Here is a 25,844-nt window from a genome sequence, read left to right as displayed (position 1 = left end):
ATCAGGCAGAAAGAAAGACAAATCAGGAAGCTAAATAACAGATAAACAACTTGGAGACATGAGTGGGATTGGTAGGAATAGGTGGATTGAATTAACTTAATAGAAGTGGGCATGAATAATTATGGAAAGTGGGCAGCAGAAATAGAAAGGCTAATGAACATGAAGGTTAACATAAAGAAATAGACACTATCTAAACAGAAGACAATTTTAACAGAGATGTAAACAGAACACATAACAGAAAAACAAACCCAAACACCAAGACATGGTGACACAAAGTTAGTTTGATTTGACAGTAGAACCTTCTTCAAAGTGTGTCAGCCTACAAAAATGTTACCCTTTGGCCACTATTAGGGTATATCAAAGTATACAATTAGAAAAAAATGGGTTGCCCCGTACAGAAGTTTGGTAATTTAGCACATACACCACACCTTGTAGTTCAATTCTATAATACACATTTTTTCCTTTTTTAAATGATCACTGAAAGTAACAAAATGTAGTTGATTGTTTTAAAATTAGCTTGTAACAAATGCAAACATTGTTTTGTACTAAATGCATGTTAATTTTTTAGATTTCAACATTTTTTTTTTTACTTTAATCAGAACCTTGTACCTGTTAGCAGCTTTTTCTTCTCTTGCGATCTCAGATTATTCCCTTTAAAAATGAGGTCTGACTCCAGTTTGTCAAAAAAGATCAGTAGGAATTTATTATTTGCTTTAAATACAGGAACAGTTTGTCTCATCATTTCTGCTGGCCTCAGTTCACTGATCAGTCACTGGAATTGGTATTTAAATCACTGCCCATCAACACAACACCTTTTGAGAATCCATGAAATCATCTCTGCATGTCACCAGCAGCTTTGCATGAAAAACATGGTATGATAATAAACTAAAACAGAGGTAGCAACACTTGTTGGAATAAAAGGGGAGATCCACACAATGTGGCTTGGCTGTATGAAGAAAATGATATTCTTTAGGCCCATAGCTGAAAAACTGGGATGGGGGATAAAGTCTGGAAAACATTATAGAAACAAAAAAAAGCAAATTTTAATGTGGCTGAAAATCAGATTTACTGAAATGAAATCATTAAATGCATTAAACTTAAAAGCAAAACGGACACAAATACTGCATTAGTCTCCAAATTCCTGTACATTCATTTGGGATTGTGCACTGAGGCATTTACCTCCCTTTTGTTTGGCTTATGTGCTACATTTCTCCAACTTGGTTTAAAATGTAGGGTCAGAACTTGCTTAACACTGGATCACTCTGCTTTGACTGCCAAAGTGCAGTCTGTATCCCCGAATAACACTGCTACTGTTTCACCAACTGGGAGTGAAGTTGGAAGAGATATTATTAAAAACCATGTTAAAATACATTACTTAGAGTAGCATGATCTGTGTGATTTTAAAGAAAACAGTACAAATTCAGCTTTTTACCAGAGGTCATCAACTCCAGTGGTCGACAGCTACTCCCCTGGAAAATTAAAAAGAACCCTACAAGAAAAGAGCTGAATCAAATGGTTGAACTCTAAGGATGCCATGAACTGCAGCAATAGCCTTAAATGAGCGACTCATTTGATATTGGAGGACTGCATTTGGAGACCCCTAAGCAGTCAAACGAAGTATTTAGTTGACAGTGGATTTTTTTCTTTTTACATTATGAGACTTGCCTAATAAATCTAAGATCATTTAACATCTTCAGTATGTTTTTTACAAATTCTCCAGAATACAAAACAAAAAACAAGTGAAAAGTTGTGTTTTTCCCTCCACTTTCTCAGACACAATTTTCCCAACACATTTCATTTCATTTTGGGGATCCAAAGGCATCTCAGGCCAATCAATTCGACATAGTTATTAAAGTTCTGGCTAAGTTCTGGTGGCTCCTCCCCTTTAGGACAGGCCCAGAAAACCCCAACGAGAAAACCCCTTCAGCTGAATACTTTCATACCATCCTGAATATGCTTGTTTTGGACTCAGAAAATTCTCAGCTGTTTTTATCTTTATTTTTTACTAGGAAGTTTTAGAAAATGGCTTTAGTTGCAAACACAAATAAACAGTGTTTTGTTTTTGTCGTTTTCTTGTAAGGTTATACCATAGCAGATTAAAAAATAATAGCTTTTATGGGACATCATTTTCATTAATATAATATGCAGACCTTTGTAGTTCAACACCTTTAATTTAATGATGTGAATGTAGTTCAGGAAGCACTTTCTGTCAAAGACACATAGGTGATCAGCAAATTCCGATGTCCCTGAATGGAAATGTGCCATTGTGCTTAAGCACACACCAAAACATAATACTGATTATTTGGAGAAGGTCAGATTGTGGACATTTGTTTTTAGTTGGTTCCTTCTGTCTTGTAATAATACTTTTCTGAAATAAATGTCATGGTCCTTAAAAATATTTTATGTTTTTTATAAGATGGCACACTTATAAGTAAACTGCATTTGTGGGTCAAAGAATTGAACAGCAGTGTTGGAAAATTCTTTCTCCCAATGGCAGACAGCTTGTATAAGGGGAAAAAAGGGGTTGGAGTAAATTTCACAGGGTATTATTTGAAACAAACATTTTTAACAGACATACTGTTATGGGATGGCACTGCATGACAGTGAGTTATTCCTCAATATAAATTGTTGTTAAGGAGCCAATTTTGTCCACCTTGGCATGAGCAGCACACCAAGATGATTACATGCAGCCCATACCGTCCTTTAAACTCCAACATTCTGGATTTAATTTCTGATAAACTCCTCTATACAGGACTGCATTTACGTGTTAGAGGAGACTGTTTTGTCCCTAAGGGTGGTGATAAGCAATTATCGGTGGTTTCTGAATCTTGATATCAATATATATTTTTTTCTGTATTGAGATTGCTCTGATAATGTCTTTTTCAAAAGAGTGGGATGCAACCCCACACCGACTTCAACTAAACACCTCTAAAATCCCCGGAGAGGATTTGGTTTAATATTGGTACAACCCACACACTCAACTGCTCAACTCCAAAATACAGTTTTCTTATAAATATGGAACCATTTAAAGGAAAGATTGACAGGCTTTTAAAAACTATAACATTTATTTCTTAGAGCCTTGCAAAAACAAGGACAAGACCTTAGAGAGCACAAATGCTTTTACTACTAAGTACATATTGATGATGTATATTAACTTGACCTTTGTTTTGGATTTGGGATACTTAATAAGTTCACCCAAGAAATAGAAACCTTAAAGACATAACAGGTAAAAAGCAGTTCAAAGTGAGCATTGCTTGATTTCCTGTTGTCAAATTGTGGCAGAAATTCCTTATATTCATATAAATAATTCTACAAAAAAACATTTTCCACTCGCACACAACTGTCACAAGAGTCTCTAAAATGTAAGAGATACATACAAATATACATACATGCAAATACATACACAAAAACAATAACCTCTCAATGTGGAATAATAGACCTGAAATCATATATTTGTATAAAAATATAAAAATAAAATCACACAAAAGTCATTTGAACCAAAGGAAATCTCCACTGCTGTTTCACTATGTGATGCCTTGGCAGGTCAATCATGTCCAGAAGTCATTTTATAAAGAACCCACAAGACAAGTTTAATACTGTAGTGTAAAAAAAGGTCCATTGAGACGAAGAGAGGATCTTTAGCTCTCTGGCCAGCCAGTGAGGTAAACATGAAAACAACACATTCATCTATCTACATCCTAAGAGATCTCTGACTTTAGGGCCTTGTGACCCAGATCAGTTCGAAAAGACCTGCGTCACTTGGAAAAACAAAAACACTTTGGTTGGTCTTGTCAAACCAGGCATCTGAAGAACAATCCAATGCATAAATGCAAAGTTTTTATTTGTCCAAAAAGCAACATTCGAAGTAAATGTTGATCTGCACATCTACAAAACTCTTGTTCTTATAATGAAGTCTGTGGTATCTGAAAAGTACAATTGATGCTTAAAAACACATCTAGAGGGAGCTCAAATTCATTAGGGGTTCATGTTGTCCTTCTCAAAGAATCCCTCTCTAAATAGTTCAGATCATATTCTCATCTCATGATCTGGACTTTGCTCAAGTGAGGGCTCTCTGGTGCTGATCATTGATGCAGAGGGGCCTTGGTTTACACCAAATGGAGAAACAGCTGGTGACCGAGCAGCCAAAGGGGACAGAGAAGGAGAGAAGCTTGGCGACATTGCTGCAGAGGAAATTGATCCTTCATGGCTAATGGGGGACCTTCGTAGAGAGGACAAGTGGGGGAATGTTCGCCCAATAACAGGGACTTTTGGAGGTACTGTCATAGCCCCTGGGTGAGCCACTGATGTAATAAGAGGTGGTGGGTCAATTCTAGGTTTGGGATCTATTTTGGGCTTGGGTTGAAAGGGCTGTCGAGGGTTCTGACTTTGCTGTGCGGTTTCATCTTTTAGCCGAGCAATCTCTGTGAAAACATTGGCAAGAGGTTGAAACTGAGGGCACCAATTGAGTAGGTAATCCCAATTATAACTTCCACGAAGCTCCTCATCACTTGCGACAATAGCAGTAAGAGAACCGTCCACCGAAGGTTTACCGTCCTCAGGGAAAGCATAATCCTTTGGGAGAGAAATGTTCAGACCACGACCTACTCCTAGGTAGCCACCTCCTTCATCCCTGTAAACAGGGAGCTGACCAGAAAGCAAGGTCCCACTCAGACTGCCTCCTAACTTCTTCCCTTTGAACCAGCTGCTGCCCTCCAAAGCAGCAGGTTCACAGGAAATGTCAGAAAGCTGGTCGGCATCCTGCTGAATTCCAGAATCGGGTCCTCTGGCAGATATGTGTTCCTGCATAGACGAGGTAATTGAGGCAACACGAGGGTACTCGTTAATCATCCGGATCTCATCATCCTCTGCTGCCTCAGCCGATCCTCTACCACTGGAGTGAGAGGGATCCAAAGAGCCCCCTCTAGGGTAGGGACCACCCCCGGCTCCTCCTTGATCAGCAGCATAACCTGGCAGAGTTTGGTGGTAGATACTGTCACCTCCCGGTCCTGGAGTGCATTCATCCAGTTTCTGTAAGGCAGTTCCTGATGCAAGAGTCCTGTTTGCTGCATCTTGATCCTTTTTCCTTCTGTGTGATTTGACAAAGAAAATCACCACAGCCAAAACTACAAGCAATATGATAATTCCCAGAGACACAGCAATGATGATAATAAGCAGTATGTTAACATCAGCAGCCAAGCCGAAGTTGGTGTTAGTGACATCAATGGTGATCTCGGCTGTAGTAGAGCGTGATGTATCAAGTGGACTGTGAGCCTTCACATCCAGGGTCATTACCCTGGTTTCCTGTTTAGCCTGGCCTGATCCACTGCTGCTGCTGGAACTGTCTGTCTTGAGAAAAACCACCCCTGTAGTTTTATTTATATCGAAATATGGAGAGTTGGAAGTCAGGGAATAGAGAACCACACCATCCACTCCTCCATCTTCATCCTGTGCTTGAACCTGACCAATGCTTTGACCTTTCTTTGCTCCCTCTGGCACTTCAAATGAAAACTGTGTGGAAGTAAATAGTGGGTCATACTCGTCCTCACCTGTAACAAACACCTGTACGGTTACAGTGGCTGAATGGTTGCCTGAATCCACAGCTAAGGCTTGGAAACTAAACGAGTTTACTTTCTCATAGTCAAATATATTTTTACTTCTGACTTCTCCTGAATTCTGGTCGACAACAAAGTTGTCTCTTCCTTTTCCAGACCTTTCGACCATAAAATACTTCAGTTGGCCAAAAACACCAGTGTCATGGTCTATGGCATGGAGGACAGTCACAGCTGAGTTTACCGGTTGGTTTTCCCGTATACTGGCTGTCAGGAACTCCACTGGAAAGAATGGATGGTTGTCGTTTACATCCTTTACTTCAACAATGACTGGAGCTAGAGCAAAATGACCATGACCATCTGTGGCTTGAATGATAAAGACATGAGTTGACTGTTGCTCCCGGTCAAGTGTTTGCTCAAGCTTTAGAGCTCCCGTCCATTGATCAATGGAAAATAAGTTCACCTCATTTCCAGAGCTGATGGAATATTGGACTTCAGCATTTGGAGTTGAGTCTGGGTCTGTAAATGGAGACAAAAGAAACATATAAAAATGTAATAACAGTAACTAAACTAGGTAAGAATATAAAAACAAAAGATGTTCCTACCTGTTGCAGTCAGTCTTATGATCTCAGTCCCCGAGGTGGCTCCCTCACTGAGAGACACAGTATATTCTGCTCTAGTGAACACTGGGGGGTTATCGTTAACATCGGCAATTGTTATGACTGCAGCGACACTGGAGCTCCTTTGTGGGACACCTCGGTCTGACACCACCACAGTGAGGTTATAAAGCGACTTGGTTTCAAAGTCAAGCCTCTCAGCCAGTAACAGAGTTCCTACTGTTTGAAAGCCCCGTCCTTCTAGGAAACGTACACTGCTCTCAATCTGAAACGCATTTCCTTCATTTCCACTCGCAATGGCAAAGTCAAAGCCACAGTTTTCTCGTGACAGGTCACTGTCAAAGGCCTCAAAGGTAAGAATGGTTAACCCTGGAACGGTGTCTTCAGCCACTGTTGCCCTGAACACAGAAAACAACAAAAGATCAAATTTGAGACTAGACTAACATGCCCTGAGAATAACTAGAATGATTTAATAATTTAATCATCACAAACTTATTTCATTACTTGTATTACTATTATGACCTAAACATTATAGAAACTCTTTTTATATTTGTCAATATTTGGCAGACATTAGGTTCTGGTATTGTTAGGAAATCTCACAAGAATTTGGTTTAATTTCAATCACTTGAGCTAAAATTCGATTCAGTGTTGATTTAAATGTTTTCATAACAGTTTCTGGCTGTTCTCTACATCGAGTCCATTACTCTGCTTGGTTTTGATGCTTGGGAATGATACTTAAAAATACAGGAATAATTTACTTTTTGGTTGAAAAATGCTTGTTTTATATTTTAGTTGGGTCCTCATAAAGTAGAACAGATCCAGCCCTATTTTATTTTATTACCTGAGCAATAAAACATTTTCATGTACCCCTTGCAGTGCACCCCTGGACCACTAGGAGTACGAGTACCCCCTGTTGGGAATCACTACTGTAGATTACTTGCATATAATTTTATAAAGCTTAATATTGTTCTTTAAGAACCACTGGTCTCATGTAATTCTTTACCCAGAAACCAAATTTTGGATTTGTCTTAACTGTAAGAAATAGTCATCAAAAGTGAAAAAATTAAAGCTTAGAATATATCAGTCTGTGTATTAAAGAATCTATATTATATAAACATTTTACTTTTAGAAGGAAGTTTCTGAAACTAGCAAACTTTTCAATGATATCTTAATAAACTGAGATCCAACTTTGAATAAATATTGACGAACCTATACTCTGACTGGTGAAACACTGGAGCGTTGTCGTTGACGTCAGAAATCTGAACCTGGACTGTAGTGAGAGCGGAGAGTGAAGGCGAGCCTCCGTCTCGAGCTTCAATGACAATGTTAACGGCTGGACGTTCAGGGTCAAACTCGGCTTGGTGATTGATAAACAAGGTTCCTGGACAGAAAAGGTTATTTAAAATTCTGTACACATGTGATAAAAATAAACTAATGCTAAAAACTGAGGAGTAAAGATAGCTCACCGTTGCCGGGGTTTATATAGAAACCCTCCTGAGTGGATGACATCAATCTGTAGGTGATCCTCCCATTATCTCCAGAGTCCCTGTCAGTTGCTGTTACTGTGATAACTGCACTTCCAGGTGGCGTGTGCTCAGGTAGGGTAATCTGCCAATAAATATTTGTTTTTACAACTAGTGAATATTTTCTTTATTTTTTTTCATTTATATATCTTATTATATATATACTTAAAAACAGATCCATTTATAGACAGCACAACAAAACTCACATAGACCTTTTCTTTACAAATGGAAAGACGCACAAAGTTGTTAAAAAAAAGTCTGTGTTGGTAGTATGATTCATTGTTGTCTTTAAAAAAAGGATATAAATCAAAAGTATTTGATCTACAGGGTAAAATAAGACCACACCACCACATAAATATTAAATCTTCCAAATACAAGTCAAGAGGGCAACAGGCAGTAGCCTCACAGATGGGGGGGGGGAGCGCATACCATAACACAGTCCCTGCTTTTCCTCAGTGTGTGCTAATGTTGAGGTAATTTCCTGACACAGTTTATGTATACTCATCTCTACAAGTTTCCCCCTGTTAAAATTAGGCAGTTAACTTTTATCACCCACAGAGTGTGCACACAGGCAACGTGCCTGTATGTTTTTACAGCAGTTTTAAAGCTGTGTGGTGCAACGACAATTTCTGGATTTAAATTTATTGTAGTGTCAAGTCTTTAGGGGTGAATAGAGGTCAAAAATGTAAATAAATGACTGTGCGCGTTTACTTATGCAAACATAATTTATAGTGCCCATTAAAACAATGAGTTTAATAATTTTACATACATATAGGTGCAAAAAAAAAAAAAGAAAAGCATTTTCTTGACTTGCTTCATAGGCCGTCCTACCTGATAGAGATCATGGGTGAATACAGGTGCATTGTCGTTAATATCTTCCACCAATATTGTAATGTTGGCCTCAGTTTGGTGCTGGCTGTCTGTGGCTCTGACTGTCAGGGTGTACCATGTCTTCTCTTCAAAGTCCAGAGGGGCCGTCAGTGACACGCCTCCACTGTAACGATGGATCCCAAATTTGCCTAAGGATGTAGGGTCAAGCTGCAAGGAGTAAGAGAGCGCAGGACTGGAGTCCACATCGTTGCCTGTCACAAGAGTGATCTCCGTGCCGATTAGCGTATCTGACAACAAATGAAGCAAAGAGACATGCATCTGTTAGCTGCGGTCAACAATGGATGATTAACATAAAATATAGCTTATTAAAACTGAAATGCTTACTTTCTGGGATGCGAACCTCCTGGGGTAACGGAATAGTGGGACTGTTGTCATTTTGGTCAACAATTATCACTGTTAGCGTGGCTAAACCGGCCAGTCGTGGACTTCCTCTATCTGTCGCAGTAACTACTAGCCTATGAGTGGGCAGAGAGATGAGTTGTGCATAGATGTTAGTTTTTTGTAAGTAGAGAACATAAATCTGTGCAATTAAAGCATTACCTTCAAATGCGCATTCAGTTTTGGGTGCTGAAGATGTACATTTTGCTTTCACTTAGCAGAAGACAAACCAATAAACCCTTCCTGCCTACAGCTATAATCACCTATAACCTCTCCTTGACAAACTGTCCATAGGTTACTGAAATATTTAATTTCCCTTTGTGGTTAGTAAAGTATTTTTGAATTGAACTGACCTCAGGCAGGTCAATTATACAGGGAGGTCTATCCAACTTGCTATACCCAGGACATGACACAACGATTTAATCTAAAGAGTCTTGTCAGCAATGAGATGTGTGATATTCCAAAATTAGTAACGCACTGACAGAGAAAATAAATGTATTGTTCAATTTTAATATATATTGTTAAAAGATTCTATCCTTTCATGGATGTTTATCTAAAGTGCTTTTTTTTCTCTCACTTGGTTGTTGTAAAGATCTCCCTGTCCATGATGGCAGCTGTGGTGATGCTTCCTGTCACTGGATCAATCTTAAACAGGCCACTCATGCTTGAGGACTGGATGGAGTATGTCACCTGACCATTTTGGCCTTGGTCCACGTCTTCAGCCAGCACCTTTTGAAAAGATTTAGGTAAGGAAAAAATATTCAATAATCTAATTTAGCCTCTGAAACAGTCAGTGTAGAACAATAATGTTAGGCAATCTTTTGGGAATTTTGGACACCTGTATAATTGGCATTTCATATCCTTGTGCTTCTTTCATGTAAGCAACATAGTTCTGCAGCTGGAAGCGAGGCTGGTTGTCATTGACATCCTGAAGGACCAAATTAATGGCCATGAACGAAGTGGATGACACCGTTTCAGCTTTCACTACAAGACGGAGTCGGGGACTGTCCTCAAAGTCTAGTCCTTGGGAGCTCTGCACCCAGATTTCACCTGCAGGGCAGATGGGAGATGGAAATGCTTACTGAACAAAAGGATGAGGAAGGTCATCAAACTGGCATTGCTTTGCACATCATCACATCTCTACAAAAGTGGAAATTCTCACCTGTTGAGGAGCTGATACTGAAAGCCCGCTTTCTGTTTCCACTAAAGAGACTATAGCTGATCCCCTTCCGTGTGCCATCTGGATACTGGGCCTGAGCCTGAGCCACTGCTGTGCCTGGAATTTAAAGCCTGAATCCTTAGTTATTAGAACAAATAAACTGAGAAATAATATGATTCTCTGAACTGAACATTGCTCTCGAACCTTTTTCAGCATTTTCCTGTAAGCTGACATCTCGAGCATTCCTTGAGAATCGAATGCCGTTGTATTCTACTTCCTTTACATAAATCACCACTACCCCCTGTGCAGACTGGGCTGGGCTGCCTTGATCCATGGCTTCCACTATCAAGGTCCTCTGAGCCTGGGTCAGGTCCCTTAGCGGCTCGGTGGCCTGGATCTCCCCTGTGAGCGAGTTGATGCTGAAGCCCCTCACAGATGTGGCAAAGCGATAAAACACGGAACCGTTGGCACCAAAATCTTTATCCTCAGCCTTCATGGTGGCTAAAACGCGCTGTGAACGCCTGCTGGACACTTCGATGATCAAAGGGTCTTGTATGAAGAAGGGGGCGTTATCGTTGACGTCAAGTATTGTTACGGTCACCTGTAGGTAGGTAGACGTACCATCAGTTAGGAGAATGAAACCACTATGTAAGTCGAGCAATTTGCCACCATCACTCCTTTTTACCTGAGCAGAAGAATTTTTGGGAGCAGCAGGGGAAAGGTCAACAGCAAACACCTGGAAGCTGTAAGATGCAGTTTTTTCCCGGTCAAGAGGCGCTGAGGTGGTGATAACACCTCTCTTCTCATCAACAGCGAAGGCTCCATGTGCTTCATGGCTGAGAAAATACAGGACCTTCCCATTAAGGTCATCATCAGCATCTGTTGCTGACACCTAAAAAAGAGAAGGAAATATAATATTCATCAAAATGTAAACTGTGTGCTTATTTAAAGCTCTCATTACCCTTTGAATATCTGGCTCACCTGAAGAACTTGAAAACCCTCAGCAGCATCCTCAGAGACTTCCACGTTGTAGCTGTTTCTTTTAAAAACAGGGCTGTTGTCATTGACGTCTAACACTTTAAGGTTAACCGTGACAGTAGCACTGAGAGGGGGGCTCCCGTGATCTGTGGCCACCACCTTCAAGTTATAGTTTGCTTTTGTCTCTCTGTCAAGTCCACGTGACGTGGAGAGGGCCCCTGTGTTGGGGTGGAGTTGCAAAGCTCCATCAGGGTCCCCCTCTGCAAAGATGATACAGAAAAAAAAAAACAAAAAAAAAACATTATTTTCTTTCCTTCTACTTTTGACCATGAAATAACCCAGGCGAGTCAGTGGTCTTTCTGTTGTGAAGATTTTCTACATAATGAGTGTGTGACTTCAAAAAATGTGCATACTAATTAAAAATGTAAGATTAAACTAAATCCTCATTAACTTTATGATCAGATATGAGGAAAAATATTTCCAGCTTTACAATCATATAAAAAAGAAGGAACTGTGCTTTCTTCCTTTGTTCTATTTCCAAATATAATAGCTTTTTAGATAGTTTATTTGAATGTATCATATATAAGTGATATAAAAATCTAGATATGATGCAATTAAATTATATTATGTACAATAAGGCTTAATAACATATAAACACATTACCAGTCTAATTGTATTTTATTTATATTAGTGCTGATACTTGTGCTACATTGACTTATAACATATATTTCTGCTTAGGAAATTCTTGCCAGTTATGGTTTTTCATTGTGGAAAAAAGTCCATACAATGAACACCAGATGGCAGCAAAGAGCTTCCAAGATGTTTATTGGTACGTTCCAAATTTGCATCAGCAGGCTTTTGAACATGGAGAAGTTTAGGATGCAGTCTAAAAGTGTTGGATTACAGTGACATAAAAATTACCTTGATAAGTTCGAGCATGACAAACAAAAAAATGAAAAATGGTAAAACTTACTGTTATCAAATCAACACAACTAAAGGAATGTACAGTAATTAGCCTGCTAGCAGAAATTAATCATTTGAATCAGTGATCAGAAACAGCATGCTTGCTCTCACCAGTGATTCTGTACTCCAGTTCTCCACCGGGACCCGAGTCTGGATCTGTGGCCTTGATAAAGCAAAGTTCCACAGGGCCCTGGTTTTCTGGCACTTCGAGTTCATAAGATGACTTCGCAAAGATGGGGCCGTTATCGTTCATGTCTTGGATCTCCACACGGACCACGGCCTTGGCAAAATTCGGAGGCAGCCCTCCATCTCTGGCATACACTAAACAGAGGGTTTACTGAATGGTGAGTTTTTCCTGCATGATAAACCAACTTAAATGATGTACAACCATGTGTTTAGTGTACCAGTAAGTGTGTAATGATCCTGAACTTCTGTGTCAAGTTCTTTTGTGGTGGTGATGACTCCAGTTGAAGGATTGATCACAAAACCCTCCTCTGTCACACCTCCATATGTTATTTGACCATTAGAACCTGTTATCAAAGTTTAAAAAGAAAAACAAGCATTACTCCAGAAGCATTAACAAATACAAGGCTCAATAAGTCTCAATAAGTAATTTCTTCTTAAAATAAGTCATTTTTTCTAGAATTGAGGAGGTAAGTGAGACACTTTGCCAATGGAACAAGACAATTAACATTTAAAATAAGAAAAAGTAATTGCATTGTCTTATTTCAAGTGAATAATATCAGATTTTCTTATTTGAAGAGTAAAAATACTGATTCCATTGGCAAATCATCAGATTTAGCTACTAAAATAAAGGCTTAATACACTTATTTCAAGAATTTCTCACTTCTTTCTATATTGTTTTTGCAATGTATTGGCCACATGTTCACTCATAGTCCTTAAATATATCTATAGTTTTCCATTTTAAATACAAGCTTTAGAGTTTTTATTTTTTTATTTTTGTGTTAAACCAATGTAGGAAGAAGATATGATGTTTTATAAAGGTTTTGAAGGTTCATCTATTATCTAAAATCACCTAAAAATAAAGGCAGCTATGTTTAGAAGCCATTTTCTTCAAAAAAAACATAAAGCCTAGTTGAGGGTTATTTATCCGTTGATGCAATTATTGAGCAAAAATGTCTTTTTACAGCCCTAGAAGAGACACAACATAAAAAAGAAACTGCTCTGGTCTGATGGGACCAAAATGTTCTTTTTTAATCCAACACAATGGTATGTGTGCAGAAAACAAACCCTACACAATTGGCTAAACAATCACTCCCACTATGAAACATGGGGACGATTCGTATCTTGGCAAACAACAATGAAATTGAACTACATATTATGCTTTTTCCACCAATGTTTTTGACAAAAGCTTAAATAATGTTTATTATAATGAGCTGTCAAAATTCATTTTGGGCTTTGTCCATCAATAAGACAGCTTTACCACCGTCCGTCTTTATTGCTGAGAAACACTTACTGAACCAGGTAGCAGCTTGGCTTTACAATTGGCAATAAACTTGAAACTGTCTTTTAAAAAAGGGCAAAAACTGTGAAACTCATACTTTAGTGAGCTGATGCAGTTCAGTTCGATATGTTTCCTCTGGATGTGTTCAGATTACATATCTCCATCTACAGGAGCTGCTAGTTGCCGCCATGGTGTGTTATAGAAAAACAGTGTTGATTGGATTGGGTGCTTTGTTACCCTCTATTGGTTCATTAGTAATCAATATCTGAAATAATCTTGTGGGTCAGATGTAATTCTGTTACAAACCACATGCCTACAGGCTAAATCCCATCTGAAAGAACTTAATCCAATTTGCAAAGAAAAATTGATCAAATTCCCAGTCTCTTTATATGCAAACCTTGTAGAAACGCCACCCAAATAACTTTTTCTTTAAGTTTTGTTGCACTAGTGGGTTTTATTTGATGGGAGGCAGACAGGAAAGAGGTTGGAAAGAGAGGGGTAGACAGTCAGGAAAGGTCTCAGGGTCAGGATATGAATTTGAGGTGTTTGTATCAAGTACAGGGGTAACTATAAAATGGTCTACCCCAATGCAGCTGCTCAGCGTTGCCCATAAAGTCTTTCAGCTGTCTTTGCCAAGTATTTACTCTCAAGGGCTGAATTCAAAAAGCATTTCAAATAAAACAAAATTACAAAACATGGGAGTTAAAGGAATATGTAGTTTTTTTTTTAATTCTGATAAAAACAATCCCTTTAATTGCTATATCTGTGTAACTAAACACCTTTCATTCATTTAGTATCTACACATTACTATATTTGAAACATGTGCCTGTTTCTCCATTATGAAAATGCAGCATTTTAACAGGTTCCTCTGCTTTGTTTTCAGGAATCTATTGAAGCAAACCTTGATCACGATCTGTGGCTGTTACAGTGAACACTGTGGTTCCTGGTCCTTGATTTTCCATCACTTGGGCGTTGAACTCTGGCTGCTGAAACACTGGAGATTCGTCGTTGACGTCTATCACCTGCACACACAACAGCTGGGAGGTGGAGAGCGGTGGTACTCCATGATCCTCTGCTATGATTGTTAGGTTAAAGGCCTCCTGTTCTTCCCGGTCCAAGGCTTTAAGGATGGAGAGAGAGCCTGAAACCAAAACATTGCATAGAATAGTTTATTAGGACTCTTTAAAAAGTATTACTTCTCCTTAAAGTTTTATAATGCTTACAGGTTTTCTACAGATCCTTATCCACTTAAATCTGCTTTCATACTACATAGTCTTTAAATCTGTAAGACACCAACTGGTGTATGAATGTATTTGATGCATATGAACCGAAGATCAGTGAATTACAACCAGTGTTAGCAGAGTCTGGCTATTTTACTCCTCACTTTTCTCCATCCCACAGCCCTGCTGTCATCCAACCAACTGCGAGGAAGGTCAGCCAAAGTGAGAGGAAACATGAAATAGATGCATGCATGTGTGTGTTTGTACTTTACACAGCAGCGTACAAAGTTAAGCTGCAGCGCTTAAGAAACGTGTAATTTATAAATGCCACAGTATGCCAAAGATACACTGTGTGCTAACTTCTTGTTTGAGCTCTGAGACTCCGACGTCTCGGGGGGTCTTGGCTGTTTCAGTTAAGAGGCAGAAACAGGAAAACTGTGTGTTTAAATAGGTCACAAACTTAGTTTTTTTGGGCCCTTTTTTCACTTTTTATTTATAGTATTTAAAAACCATTTATAAAACACTAACAATTAAGTTAGACTGAGTTTGTAGTTATAAAGTATTTCCTTAAGCGTTGGAATCTGATGCAAGATAAACTACTCTTTAAAAATAGATATTTTCTAACAAATCAACCATAAATAGCTTCATGCGAGAAAATGATTTAGGAGAAACCTTTTTGAGCACTTCATAAAACGTGCTGTAAAACTTAAGTAACAGATTGTGGCACAAAGTTGGCCGTTTATAAGCAGTAATCAGTCTAATGATACCTCCTAGATCAGCCAGTAAGTTTGGCAAACCTCTTCACAATGCGTGTTAATCTGCCATTACATCTCATCATAACTCCAGACTTAATGCCACTGAACTCAGAAGTGAAACCAGCCCAGCAGACTCTAATGACGTTAAGTCTTTCTTCCATCTGGAAGCTGCATTAGGTGTCTGTTATATGGTTCGTAATCCCAGTCAGAGTATAGGCCCACTATGCTGCTAGTACCCAGCCTCAGATATGAGGCAACTGAGCCTGAAAGTCTATAATTCCTATTTTACATTCTAAAAGCCAGAATAAAGATTATTTCTCATGAAAAAATCCTTTAATACAACATGAGAAAATGGGTGCGGATGAAAAACTTTTCTCCAGGGGATTGAGCGATCGCCTATTAAAGAAAGCTATGAGAGTTTAAGCACTTAAGCAGTTCAGATGTGTTTCATTTTTTGTCTACTGGAAAGCGTTGCTCATCCATATCCATGGCGATTATGCACAGGTTTCATCATATCCATAAAAGCATTCTGTTAAAGTAAAGTTGAAAGGAAGATTCTTCATTTTTGCATTTTTTTAAGTTATTAACCTTACTTTAAATGTTTGTTGTTTTAACGCAAGTTATACGATGATAAATGAACTGAATTTCACTAGATTAGACGTATATAAATAACCATAATCGTCACTGGAATTGTACTTTTCCCTTTAGAGTACTTTTTATTTGAATCAGATGGCTGATACTAAAAGAAGCATTACCGAAGGATGCTGCTACCTGTGGCCAAAACACAGAACTGCAGCACTCCTCTCACAGCTTGTGCTCATACTTGAAATATTTTCTTTGCTTGTTTTTTTATTTAAATTTTTTTTTTTTTACCTTACATGGAGTTGCAATTGGTGTGTGAGCAAAGCTAGATACCAGTGGGTTCTGAGCATCCAAAAAACCTACTTTGAATGTAACACTTGCTTGCAAGATTGCCCCAATTTAACATGGACACGCAGGACATCACATCTGCAGAAACAGCGCAGATGCATCGGCGCTGAAGTACTGAGGTGTCACTCTGCTCATCAAACAATGTTTTAGTTGGGTCAAATAAAAAGGCTATAGTAAAGATTTTTCAGTAAAAACTTATAAAGTAAAGTAACTGTACCTGTATTAGGATTAAGAGTGAAGCGACCAGCATTGTTGCCTGCTTGGATTCTGTAGGATACTCTGCCATTCTCTCCTTCATCTTTATCCTGTGCTACCACGTACAAAATCACAAACCTGTTGGTGAAAACAAAACAAAATATGACAAAAACAAAGGAGTAACTTTAGTGTTTTAGCCAAGCAATAAATCTCATCATTTGAGAAGAATGAACAAGGGAAACAAGGGAAAAAATTCACCAAAGCCACTATAAAAAAAAAAAAAATGTGATCTGACACTCACCCTACAGGCTGATCCTCCATGACACTGACGGCAGACGGAGAGCTAAATGTTGGAGCGTTGTCGTTTTCATCCGTCACATACAGCCGAGCTGTGACTGAGCCCTTCTGAGAGGGATCTACTGCTTGGTCAGTGGCTCGCACCACAAGGTAGAGGGAGGCCGTAGACTCACGGTCTAACTTCTGCCCCAAAGTAAGGACCCCGCTTAGTGGGTCAAGGACCAGGAGGTCAGGGGTGTCAGGCCAGCAATGCTCAATAGAGTAACGTAGCTCACTGTTTGGTCCACTTCCATCCTGTGAAAAACAAAAGGTTAAGGCTGATTGTGATGACATCATCTGCAGGTTGTTTAAATAGTTTCAAATTCCCTCATCTTTTGTTTCCAAGGAGTGACCTTGATCCATAGTTTGTCACTCTTTGTCAACAGCTTTCTAGATTCTCTTTGGACCTTGGCTATAGCTAAATAAGCTAATAACTTTTTAAAATAAAACTGTAACATCTACCATTTTCTCTTGATTGTATTTCTATTTATTTATTGTGTAATTGTCACAGGCTGGTAATGACAAAATGATTTATATCCCTGCCATACAACCAGGTCTGTGATAATTGCTTCAGTGGAATATGATTTGGTCTGCCTTTAATAAATACTTTTACAATATTTTATCATATAATAATAATCATTGGCTTCCAAGAGAACTATATTTCAAAACAGAACTGCTTGTGTGACCTGTGGGGATGTGATAATTATAATTTGGTCTGATATTGCTATGGACTTGTTGTAATAAGTGGGCTAATTATTATAAATCTTGTAGCTTTCATATTGCAGATGACAACGAAAAGGAAAATTAAAAGTGGACACATTTACAGTGTCTGTGGCAAAAAAGTGAGGGATAAGAAGTAGGGAAAGACTGAGATTTATGCAGCGAAGAATGATAGAGAGGGTCACAGGTGAGGGAGGCCACTGAAAATGCACAGGATCAGGGGTTGCAACTGAATCTCACATCAATTTTAATGCAGAAATGTTCCATTTGTGGGATATTTTGCTGCCCAGAACAACAGTCTTCCCCTTAAGCTGACGGCTGAAATGATTCTCGTTTGGTAAGTGAACTAAAGCCTTTTCTGAATTTGTCTTCTGTGTATAATTATTTATTTTGCGAAACATCAGTTTTCCTCAATTAACCCAGACCTACAACTTGTCTTTGCTTCTTATAAGAAAAAATTTCACAATATTTTGTGTTTTTTTTGGGTTTTTTCTTATTCCATAAGAATATAACAGATTTCTAACGTAGTTTTAGGGCTAACGTACTTTGAGCTTTGCCACTTTGCATAGATGTAATGCAGATCTCTGCCCAGGTCCCCCTTTGAAAATGAGATCCAGATCTCAATGGGGGTTTACCTGGTTAAATAAAGGAAATAAAATAAAAAAAAAATAGATATTTTGCTCCTCTTTTGCGCATCCATGTAAATATTGTAGATCTGCTGAGATTTTGAGGCCGAAGTAGCCACCCTGTCCTGATGATTATTATTATTATGATCACAGAAGAGCTCTTTAAACAGAACAGATTAAAATTGATACAAAAAACATTTGATGATGACTATTTCGTTTTCACAGGACCTTGATGATGAACTTTTTGCATGGATTTTTCAAATGTGAAAATACCTTGCAACTAAGAAAGAGTGTGACATAATTATTTAGTAGCATTAAACAGAGAAAGTTCAGAGGCCAGAACTATAGCCAAGGGATGCTTTATAAGGTAAGAATGAAATTTATTTCTATGGAATCACAATACAAATGGAACAGACTTTTAAAAATCATTGTACTGCTCAAATCTTTGTTTCTTACCCTATCCACAGCCTGGAAAGTGTGTATTGAAGCCCCCGGCTCTGTGTTTTCTGAGATCACAATAGTCACTGGGTCCTCTGAAAACTCAGGGGCATGGTCATTGCTATCCTTCACATTGATGTCCAGCTTGACCAGGTGGCTGCTTGGAAATGCTTGAGAGAAATCTGTCACCTCGACGTGCAGAGTGTATCTGGAGCCCTTCTCATAGTCCAGCTCGCGCACCAGGTACACATGGCCCTCCAGACGGTCCACCATGAAAGTCCCGTCCCGGTCGGTCCCTCCCACTACCAGGTAGGTCACCTGGCCATCCTGCACAGCAGAATCCTGATGGCCAGGTGGGCGTAACGTGCCGATAATGGAGCCGGGAGCAGTGCCTTCAACAGTGTTCAGGGTCATAGATTTGACATTGGGTGTTGGGGATGACCTGGCGTTGCTGAGAACCTGAAATAAAAAGAAAAGAAAATTAAATCAAACAGCTTCAGTTTTTCTCTACCATTTGTGGTCACTTTTAGAAACAAACATTGGTGGTTCAAATACTGTTCACACTGAACTCTTTCACCAAATCAACCGAGGGTGAGCCAAAGCACACTGAAATAATTCAATGTATCATTTAAATGATGCATGAGAGAAAACCATCAAGGCAAAGTCTGTTGTATGTAACAAGGCTAGGTTTCTTTTAATATTCAGAAGGTGGTGTAGAAAGATTTCAGGCTTAAATCGCTAAACTTGAACTTCAGCTGTACTACTGAGATTTTTCTATGATTACTTTCAATAAAAAAAAAAAAAACACTTTTGGGCTTTCTCATTGGGCATTATACATTCTTTCCATACAAATATCCCAACACTGCTGCAATCCAATTTCATCCAGGGAGCTGAAGGTCTGTAAAGTAATACACTAGAATAAAAGTTTTGATGGGAAATTGCAAAATACATCATTTCAAATAACGCAGAGCAATAACCAACAGCCACATACCTCAGATTGTGCTGAGGAGAAAAACATCTGTAGAGGCTGGGTGTCACTGATAAGATAATTTTTTTTCTGGTAAACTGATTCTTTTTTTTGTTGCTCTTTGGTGATGAGGTGTTAGACTTAGGCAAGCAAACATGCAGCTTACATGAAAAAAAAAAAACGTGAATAGAAATATATAGAATTTACAAATGCAGGTTTTATATGAAGAGCATGGTTGCAGTTAATGAACAACAGCTTGAAATTAGATTAGACAGTATACATATACTGGGAGGCTTTTTGTTTGTTAGTTTATTTTTTCATACACCAATGGGGAAAATTGTCATTGGGGGAACAGCCTCTTCTTTATGAGGCTATTAGAAGATGAGAAGGAACTGTTTTCTGTGTACAATGACTCGGATCAGGCTTAAAAGTGCTAAACAGATCTCATTTATTTTTATAGCAGTGCTTTTTACTCTTGTTCCTTTTTCTAAGTAGGATGTCAAATAATTTTACTCACAGCAAAAAACAAAAAAATAACAAACAATATCACCATTTCTGATTTTATCCACATATTTTTTTCTCAAAAATCAGTAAACTTAACATTTTACCTCATCCAAAACAAGTGTTTTAGTATACATACATGTGTTGCACCCTGCTACTGTACAGTGGTGTGCAACCCCGTTTTGTTTTTATGATTCACTGCAGCTGGCTCTCATCAAATCTCATCTGGGAGCGTTTGATTCCAAGGTGCCTGTTTCCCCTCTGTCTAATCACACTGTCACACAAAGAGCGTACAAGTGAAATCTGAGGCAAGCAATCCTGCTGCAATTAGCATCCTTTTCCTTTTTGAAATCACATCAGGCAGAAAAACAAAGAGCTCCCTGCTCTACAGTGAAAGAAAGCCACCGCCGCCCTTTCCTTGGACATTTTTCTCCTGCAGTTAAATTCCTGATATTGTGTGTTGATACTCGAGCTTGACCTTCATTGCAGAGCATTAAGAAAATCAGTCCTGGCCGGCACACTCCCTGTGCGCAGAGTCACCCTCTCACAGTGGGCTTTGGTTACCCCATGACCTCTGGATCAGGAAACGCATACTAGATTCGATACATGCTTTTATTTACACAGGCAAGGGTTCAGCTTCACTCCTACTCATATAACTCATTTTCTATTTGTTCTGATAGTTATATGGTGCAAAAAATGTCAAAGCTATAGCAAGTAAAGCAAAAAGCGAGAGGTAAACTGTGAAAGTCAACACACCACATAGATCTTTAGTCCCCCATTTGACTTGAAAGGAGTCCGACTGTGATCAATAAATGTTATATTTACTTGTATTCGGATTTGGCAGGTTGAGCTGAGGCCTGGAGTGCCGTGGTCAGTGGCGGTCACTGTATATCTGTACTCAGCTCGCTCAGCCCAACGTAGAGGGGAAGCAGTTCTCAGCTCGCCACTGGTGGGGTTCAAGGAGAAACGCTCTGCTCTGGGACCTTAAGAAGTTCAAACAGATAAAGTCGAAATTAAAAATGTGATTACTGCTCAGTAACTCTAGAATCTAGACATTCTAGAGTAGGTGGAACGAAAGCCATAGAGATAAAATTATTTTGACAAATCCATTGGTGAACTTGGTAAACATATCAATGGTAAACGTATCAAAGAGCAACAGGGACTCATGGAGCTTAAAGGAATAGTACACCCAAAACACGCTTTCAGGAAATCCTATACACTACTGTTTATGCTCTAAAAACATTCTAAATGACTTCGTTCTGAGTAAATTCTGGATGCTACCCACTCAGGACACTTTGAATACATTGGACGAGCAGTATGGAGGAATATTGACACGTTTTTTGTGGACTTTTATGGACCTTTCTGTCTTGGGCACCACAGACCTCCATTATTTGAATGTCAGCAGACAGCAAGAAGCCTCCCAGATCTCCAGATGCATTTGAGATATCAAAAAAGTACTCCAGAGTGTTGTTCAGCATGGGGGTGAGTAGACAATGAAGGCTAATCATGTTTTGGGTGTACTATTCCTTTAAATAGTTTGAGGGAAGCAACAGATCTTAAATATCACATTATGTTCTCTGCCTCTACATAGCATTACCTAATGAAAACAAAGATGCTTGAGATGGCTAAAACAGACAGTTTATTTGTGATATGCATAACATAAATACAAATGTAAAAAAGGTAAGATTTGTAGGACTACATCCACATATACTTAAAACTCATTATGTTACTAGGAAATTATTTTTAGGTTGCTCTACTCATCTTTGATCATGTAAACAAAACGTTAACTTCTGTAGACATTACATAATATGTCTGAACAGGCTCTATTGCATATGGCTAACAACAAAAATATAATATGGAGTACAACCTCTCAATTAGAAATGTTTTTTGTAATGGTTGTGTATTCTGTGAAATATTCACTAAAGAATCAATCTGTCACAGCTATATTTTTAATGGGCTGAACAAATGGACGCCCTAGCAACCTAACTTTCTTGTGATGGCGCAACTTTCCTATCTCCATGCCTCTAGTTGGATCTATGTTAGATCGGGATGGAATTACCTGATAAAGAGTAGTGCAGTGTACCGTTCTCCCCCTCATCAGCATCTTTAGCTGACAGAGTTCCTACCACAGTCCCTGATGGTAGACCCTCTGGCACCTGCAACACAAAAACATCAAATTACGAACAGAACTTCCTTCCAAACACTTTCTGCTATGGCATTCTTTTATGTGCATACAGTAGATTCTAAAAAAGGTCATTCGTATCAATGATTAGCTGGAAGATAAAATGTCAAAAGTCATTTAAAACATTTGACTTTTTGCATGACTGTTATCTATATATCCGTACGGAAGGAAAAAAAGGAAAAGGACAGGCATGCAAGAGTTTGAGCAATATACAGTAAATGGAGTCCTATTACAGACAAAAAACTTTCAATGAAACTTATGAAAATGGATGTCCAAAACACATCAAGATACTATATTTCTTTCAAATCAACATCAATGTTCTAAAAAAAAAGGTATTTGCCTCCACACAGCAGTTTTCCAAATATGATCTGTCTTTTACACCTTAATTGAGAAAGACCGTAGCTCTTTGTATTTGCTAGATTGCAATAAAGTTGCAGATTGAAGAGGTTATTAGCATAAATGGCTAGTCTTGGTCGCGCAGACAAGAATCTCGATCCTAGATGAATCTGCTTGTGTGCTTGTTCTTTTGATGACAACCTAAATCAAATATGAATTTCAGCTCAGCTCTTTCTTCGCCCGGATGACTAAAGACAAGCAGTCAATCCTTTCCCTGCTCCACAACGAAATATATTATGACCTAATTGATCAAAAATTAGAGGATCTTCACCAGCTCAATAAGTGCTATAAAAGATGTATTTTTTTTTTTTTTTAATCTATTTAATGCCTTGATTCACCAGGTATGGCAGCAGAGACCTAACTCTTATTTCTAATGACAACCTGGCCAAGAAGTACCAGACAAGGAAACTACAAGTTAAGAACAGAAAAATCTATAGAACTAAGGTTAAGCAAGTTAACCCTTCAAGCACAGTCTTCTGTTTAAATAATTTTGAGCAGGAGCAACACATTCATAACGTTTTGGGAGTGTGATTCTGATGAAAAGTGAGTTTCCAGCCAAAGTTATATGGTACCAATTTGAAAATTGTTTGGATTAAAACTCAATATTTTTCTAAATTTGATGAATTTATCGGCATTAGGGACAACATAGTCTGAGAGTTGAAATTAAAGGTATTTTGTATATAGATTTCCTCCTGATGTAGTAATATCCCTCGTTGACAGATCTAGCTCCATCAGTTCTCACCTGAAGCAGCAGCTCTCTTTCAGGTCTGGCATGAGTGAAATTGGGGGCGTTGTCATTTTCATCCAGTACGGTGATGTGAGCAGTGCCTGTGGTGCTGCGCGGAGGAGTGCCCCCATCCTGCACCACCACGATAAGCTGATAGCTTGACTGCTGCTCTCTGTCCAGAGCGAGGCGGGTGCTGATCTCCCCTAGAGCCACACAGAAAATTGAAAAGAGCAAAATTGAATAGTTTAATTAAGAGACAGCAGATCGTTAGGTCCTGGAAGAAAATTATGCAGCATTTAATATGCTATTGCTTTAACACTCAGTAATATTTATTTCCTTGTAATCCTATTAAAAATGTCAAATTAAACTGTTGCTTAAATTCCTCATGGTATTTTTAGTTACCTGTTTGTGAGTTGATCTGAAAGTGTCTGTCTGAGTGGAGAAGTTTGTATGTGAGTCGAGCATTTAATCCTGCATCTCTGTCTGTTGCAGAAACTCTCCCAAAGCCGGACCCTGCCATTAAGTTCTCTCTGACAGCAAGGAACACCCTCTCCTGGCTCAGCCTCGGGGAATTATCATTCTCATCCGTTACAGACACCCTGACAGTGGCACTGCCGGTCCTGCCCGCTCCGCCTGGGCCTGATGTAGCCAAGACTGTCAACAGGTACATATCTTTGACCTCTCTGTCCAGAGAACTACGAACAAACAGCCACCCAGTGTCTGGCATGATGCCAAATCCAGCTGCATCACCATCAGGCCTCAGACGGTAGGAAATATAGGAGGACGAAGACGGGGTGCTTCCAGTATTCCCTGATGACTCTCTGTTGAGTGCTCGAACCTGCAGGAAACGTGTGTTGAGAGGCGTGTTCTCCCGGAGCTCCACTCTGTAGGTGAGGGTGTCAAAGGTGGGGCCTTGTGCATCCTGTGCTTGGATATGGACCACAAGAGTAAAAGTGGAACTAAGCTGCGGCGCTCCACCATCCTTCGCCACCACCTGAAGATCATAGCATGGAACAGACTCATAAGAGAGACTTCCAATCAGTCGTACCTCCCCACTACCACGGTCTACGCCAAATGTCCTTTGGCCGCTGCTGCCCGCAGCCCCCGCAGAGATGAGGTCAAAGCTCAGATGTCCATTGTGACCAGAGTCTTTGTCTGTGGCCTGGATTCGGTATATTACTGAGCCCATTTTGGTTATTTCAGGCAACAGGAGGGACTCAGATGAAGAGGGAAGGAACGCGGGGGCGTTGTCATTGACATCTGAAATAGTTATACGAACACGGCTGGTTGCATAGGCTGGGGGAGAACCAAAGCGTGCCTGGATATCTAGGTTCAGACTGGAGCAGGTTTCATGGTCAAGAGGCAGAGCTGTTCGAATGGTGCCAGAGGTGCTGTCCACTGTGAAGTAGCCATCAGGGTCTCCGGAAGAAATGGAGTACAAGATGCCTTTAGAAACACCTGAAAAAAAAGAGAAAAGACATGTTAAGTCTCAACGCCAATTTTATTTATAAAGCCTCTTTTTTTCACAAGCAAGTTATACTAAAGTGCTACAATGAAAGAACTATAAAAGTCTTCTCATAAAAGGAGTAAAAGCACATGAAATGCATATTTATCCAAGAGTATAAAACACACACAGAAAACTAAGAAAATCTAAGATATATCAAGCTGGAATTGATCCAAGAACCAAAGTGTAAAGCTTTGTTTTTAAAAGCAGCTAAATTGTTCTCATCAGTGAGAATTTTTTTATAGATTAGAAATTTTAGGGAAGCAGTAAATAAAAAACACAGTTGCTTGCAGGGTTTGCATGTTTGGATTTCAAGGTATCTAAGACCTTTTTAGATTTAAATTTTTTAAATAAATGATTTAAAAACTATTGATATATGATGGGCAACCCTCAAATCTCAGCCGGTGCTTGATGCATGGGTAATGTCGATGTTCAACTCCTAACACTGATGACCTTTTCTGCCCTTTTCATCTATGATTTCTGTAAATAAATAACAAAAATGCCAAGAACTCTTAAAAGAAAACAACAAATAACAGAAAGAGATAAAGTGCACTTCAGAAGAAAGTAGGGGTCGACGGTATTTCAGGCAATAGAATGTACCACTTTCAGTGTCAATGCATAAATGTTTCATTTCTGAATAACAGAAAAAAGGCAACTTCTAAACTAGATTTTGGACTAACAGTATTGTCTCTCTCTTCTCTCTCTCCCTCTCCCCCTCCCTCTCTCTCTACTGTATGGGGGTCTTGAAAGTTTTGGTTAATTAGAATTTTTTTATATTTCAACCTTTAATTTTTCTTTTTGTCACATTAACACTAATTCAACAC

At 39.0% G+C, this 25,844-nt stretch overlaps 1 protein-coding gene across 1 annotated transcript in view; it reads right to left on the bottom strand.

Moving 5' to 3' along the window:
- Nucleotides 1-676: 676 nt before the first annotated feature.
- Nucleotides 677-25,844, bottom strand: part of LOC119783454 (protocadherin-16-like) — a 118,742-nt gene continuing 93,574 nt past the window's right edge. Inside the window, exons 8-29 of the mRNA XM_038284976.1 lie at nucleotides 23,919-24,974; nucleotides 23,532-23,719; nucleotides 22,271-22,367; nucleotides 21,037-21,194; nucleotides 18,762-19,202; nucleotides 16,925-17,214; nucleotides 16,646-16,761; nucleotides 14,425-14,664; nucleotides 12,463-12,588; nucleotides 12,170-12,379; nucleotides 11,099-11,355; nucleotides 10,803-11,009; nucleotides 10,322-10,718; nucleotides 10,121-10,234; nucleotides 9,797-10,008; nucleotides 9,536-9,687; nucleotides 8,905-9,035; nucleotides 8,521-8,807; nucleotides 7,633-7,774; nucleotides 7,376-7,547; nucleotides 6,155-6,564; nucleotides 677-6,068 (exon numbers count right to left, since the gene is read on the bottom strand). Of these exons, the coding sequence (XP_038140904.1) occupies nucleotides 4,027-6,068; nucleotides 6,155-6,564; nucleotides 7,376-7,547; nucleotides 7,633-7,774; nucleotides 8,521-8,807; nucleotides 8,905-9,035; nucleotides 9,536-9,687; nucleotides 9,797-10,008; nucleotides 10,121-10,234; nucleotides 10,322-10,718; nucleotides 10,803-11,009; nucleotides 11,099-11,355; nucleotides 12,170-12,379; nucleotides 12,463-12,588; nucleotides 14,425-14,664; nucleotides 16,646-16,761; nucleotides 16,925-17,214; nucleotides 18,762-19,202; nucleotides 21,037-21,194; nucleotides 22,271-22,367; nucleotides 23,532-23,719; nucleotides 23,919-24,974 (7,445 nt within the window). The 3' untranslated portion in view covers nucleotides 677-4,026. The remainder of the gene's footprint in view (nucleotides 6,069-6,154; nucleotides 6,565-7,375; nucleotides 7,548-7,632; nucleotides 7,775-8,520; nucleotides 8,808-8,904; nucleotides 9,036-9,535; nucleotides 9,688-9,796; nucleotides 10,009-10,120; nucleotides 10,235-10,321; nucleotides 10,719-10,802; nucleotides 11,010-11,098; nucleotides 11,356-12,169; nucleotides 12,380-12,462; nucleotides 12,589-14,424; nucleotides 14,665-16,645; nucleotides 16,762-16,924; nucleotides 17,215-18,761; nucleotides 19,203-21,036; nucleotides 21,195-22,270; nucleotides 22,368-23,531; nucleotides 23,720-23,918; nucleotides 24,975-25,844) is intronic.

Source organism: Cyprinodon tularosa, unplaced genomic scaffold (assembly GCF_016077235.1).
Source record: "Cyprinodon tularosa strain WSP-4 unplaced genomic scaffold, ASM1607723v1 ctg205, whole genome shotgun sequence".
NCBI lineage: Eukaryota > Metazoa > Chordata > Actinopteri > Cyprinodontiformes > Cyprinodontidae > Cyprinodon > Cyprinodon tularosa.
Note: the sequence above shows the minus strand (reverse complement) of the source record. Positions and strands in the feature narration are given on the sequence as shown.